This window comes from Chrysochloris asiatica, unplaced genomic scaffold, assembly GCF_000296735.1.
Source record: "Chrysochloris asiatica unplaced genomic scaffold, ChrAsi1.0 scaffold00209, whole genome shotgun sequence".
In the NCBI taxonomy this organism is placed as follows: Eukaryota; Metazoa; Chordata; class Mammalia; order Afrosoricida; family Chrysochloridae; genus Chrysochloris; species Chrysochloris asiatica.
The window spans coordinates 1,578,000-1,581,869 of NW_006408727.1; the positions used below are offsets into that span (position 1 = coordinate 1,578,000).

General features: G+C 39.2%; 1 protein-coding gene across 1 annotated transcript in view; it reads right to left on the reverse strand.

Annotated features, from left to right (window-relative positions):
• SLAIN2 (SLAIN motif family, member 2) overlaps positions 1 to 3,870 on the reverse strand; it is a 120,875-nt gene that overhangs the window by 73,884 nt on the left and 43,121 nt on the right. Inside the window, exon 4 of the mRNA XM_006872671.1 lies at positions 637 to 798. Coding sequence (XP_006872733.1) covers positions 637 to 798 — 162 coding nt within the window. The remainder of the gene's footprint in view (positions 1 to 636; positions 799 to 3,870) is intronic.

Genomic DNA, 3,870 nt, shown 5'->3' on the forward strand with positions numbered 1-3,870 from the left:
TCAATAATGAAAGTTGAGGCTTGAATTTTTTCTTCAGTTCCCCCAGCTTGAGAAATGCTGAGCGTGTTCTTCCTTTTTGGTTTTCTGATTCCAAATCTTTGCACATTTTATTATAATATTTGGCTTTATCTTTTCAAGCTGATCTTTGTATAAGGTTTGAGGCTATAAATCTTCACAGGAGCAGAAAAGCTCACTTTTTTTCAGCAAAGCAGCTGGTGGATTTAAACTGCTGACCTTGTAATTTGGCATGCAGTGCTTGTCCTACAGCACTACCAGACCCTCTTTAAAGGTTCCTTAAAGGGCAATAATGAAAAATCATTGAGTAACACTGGTTTACACCAACAAACAGAGAACGCTGGTGAGTTCCAGTACAGCATGATTACAAGGTATAATTATCGGACCCAGACATAGACTATGCCTTCCCCTTTCCTATCTCACAGTCAACTGCTGTATATAAAATGGACCCTGAAAACAATAAACTTCTCTGTGCATTTATTGAATGAGGATCTGAAATGTTTAGTTCCACATTTCTACTTTCACTGCATTCTATTCACAGAATACTTTCTAAGCCATATTTAATATTCACAATAAAAATATGCATCAGTGAAATATTCCACCAAGAACTGAAATACTTACTTTCTTCCTGCATCCGAGCTAGAATCTGTACATCGGTCACATCATTTAGCTTATAATTGGACCCAATTGAGTCTTCATCTAATTCTGAAGCACTTAGCTCACTGTCTATGGAGGATTGAGGACTGAGAGGAGGATTTCTGTCTGATGAACTTTTGAAATTACCTTAAAAGAGAAAAAAATGAATACTTAGGTAAAGCAAAAATTAAACAAGCTATTACACAATTAACTTGATATTAAATTATTTGATTGGGTTCATTGTTATTCTGCCGACTTGTTCATTGTTAGCACCCGACTTGCAACCCATTATCCTATTAGGGCTCCTTTATTAAAGTTACAGACATCTTCACATAAACAAACCGAAAACAAGCACATTCATTGCCATTAAGTTGATAATGACCTTATTGTTGTTATGTGCTGTGGAGTCGGTTCCAACTCATAGCGACCCTGTACAGGGTTTCTAAGGCTGTAAATCTTTACGGGAGCAGAAAGCCTCGTCTTTCTCCCGCAGAACAGCTGGTAGTTTTGAACTGCTGACCTTATAGTTTACCGCCCAATGACCTTATAGGATAGAGTAAATCTTTCAAGAAGCAAACCGTTAACAGCTTTCCCCTGCAAGACGGCTAGTAGGCTCCAACCACTGACCTTCTGGTTTGCAGCCTGGGGCTTAACCACTATGCCACCAGGCTTCCATCTTCATATACTATTTGTTGTTCTTGTTAACTGCCATTCAGTTGGTTCTGACTCATAGTGACTCAGTATAGGATTCCCAAGGCGCTGTAGGCTAAGCAACGGACCGCAAAGTCAGTTTGAACTGTAAGAATGGCAGTTCAAACTCCCTAACCACTGCTCGGAAACCCTATAGAGGATTGCTAGATTGCTCTGGGTTGGAACCAACTCGACAGCACTTAACAACAATAAATCTTTGTGGGAGCAGAAAATCTCATTTTTTCCTGCAGAACAGCTGGTGGGCTCAAACCGCCATTCTCAGTTACAGTCTAGTGTTTATCCTACAGAACCACAGCAGGTCCTTATAAAACACATTTCATTTAACTATAACTTATTTATCCCCTAATAAAAAGTTGGAATCCTGGTGTGGTGCTATAGGATAAGCACCAGACTGTGAACCACAAGGGCAGCAGTTCAAACTCACTAGCTGCTCCTCGGAAGCCCTATACAGGGTTGCTATGAATTGGAACCAACTCGATAGCACTAAAGAACAGCAAACAATAAAAAGTTAAGCTTTCAACACAGTGCTTAGCGGAGAACTGGTATTCAATAACTAGATGTGAGAGATTTCAATTTTTACAAGATAGCCAGTAAAATGACACTACAAATAAATACATGTATAATGCACTGTTTTATTCCCCCAAAGCCATCACTGACAAGTATCATCGCCATTTCCCTGAATAAAAGCATCACCTTTCCTAAACAAGAAAACTATAATTTAAGGAAAACTAGGATTTCTAGAGATTACGAATCAAGCCAAAAAAGAATACTAGCCCGATTTCTCCTACATTATGCTGTACTTACAAAATTCCATTGCCAAATTAGTATTTGGAAGCTAATGCGGTCTCTGAAGTTTAGAAGAAAAGCATAAAACAAAGGATGAAGGAAAAGAATCAGATTTACAAAAATATTTTATAAATTAAATCTAAAGGAGTACAGAAGGCAGGAATGAGGAATGACAGACACGTGTCCCAAAGAGTCTAACTTGTTTCTAAGGAATGTGTCCATCAGATCACTAAATTCTACATAACAAAAACAAAACTCTAACACTGACACTATATTTTCAACATACATATGTTTCAAACACTTGTTTCCCACAATTTTTCACCATACATGTCAGCTCTAATATAAAAGGGACATAAGGAGAACAAGAAGACCACAGTACATATAACAGAAAAAGCTCAGGTTCAAATAGTACCGGAATGAAACTTCTATTTTTAAACAAATACTGTATATTAAACTTTTTAGTGTGATATAGTCATTGGTGAAATCAGTAGCAACTAAACTTGATGAGGTGCTATTGGATCAGCACTGAACTATGAACCACAAGGTTGGTAGTTCAAACCTATCAACTGCTCCTGGGAAACCTGACACATAGGGTCACTATGAGTTGGAACTGACTTGACAGCACTAAATAACAACAACAAAACTATGTACAAAGCAAAGGGTAAGGTCAGTGAAGTCATTAGACTAGGGAGTACACAGGTCAAAAATCTGTAATTATTATGCTATTTTTAAAGCAGCAATAAAAGCAACTGAACAAATGAATCCCAAGGAAGAATATACAACAGAGTAACAGTCTCAGTCACATAATCAGAGCAGAACATTCTTTGTCCAGTTCACAGAAATCAGTCCCTCCCCATTTCAATTATGGCTTCTAAGAACTGCTTGGCTGCTAACCCCAAAGTAAACTGTTTGAACTTATCAGTCACGCCATGGGAGAATATTTGGAAGTCTGCCGCCATGAAAATTACAGCCTTGGAAACCCTATGTGACAGTTTTATTGTCCTAGAGGGTTCCTATCAATTGGAATCAACTCACAGCACCCAGTTAAGGGTTTGACTACTATATAAAAGATTGGTGGTTCAAATTCACCCAGAGGTGCCGAGGTACACAGACCTGTCTGGTGATCTGCTTCCAAGAGGTCACAGTCTTGAAACCCCTATGGAGCAGTTCTACTCTTTACACGCAGAATCCTCATGAATTGGGATCAACTCGACAGCAACTCAAAACGGTAACTCTTTTGGCACACTGTTGTTGTTGTTGTTGTTAGGTGCCATCGAGTCGGAACCGACTTATAGCGACCCCATGCACAGCAGAACAAAACAATGTCCGATTCTAGGCCAACATCACTATCGCTACCACACTTGAGTTCATTAATGCTGCCACTTGGCCAATCCATCTCGTTCAGGGGTCTTCCTCTTTTTCTCTGACCCTCCATCTTACCAAGCATGATATCCTGCTCCAATGACTGTTTCCTCCTGACAATATGTCCAAAGTATGAGAGACGAAGTTTAGTCATCTTGGCCTCCAAGGAACACTCTGGCTGGACTTCTTCCAAAACAGATCTATTGGTTCTTTTAGTATTCTCCTCCAACACCATAATCCAAAGGCATCAATTCTTCTATAATCTTCCTTATTCACTGTCCAGCTATCGCATCCATATGAGGTTACTGAAAATACCATAGCTTGGGTCAGGCGTACCTTAGTCCTCAAGCTGACATCTTT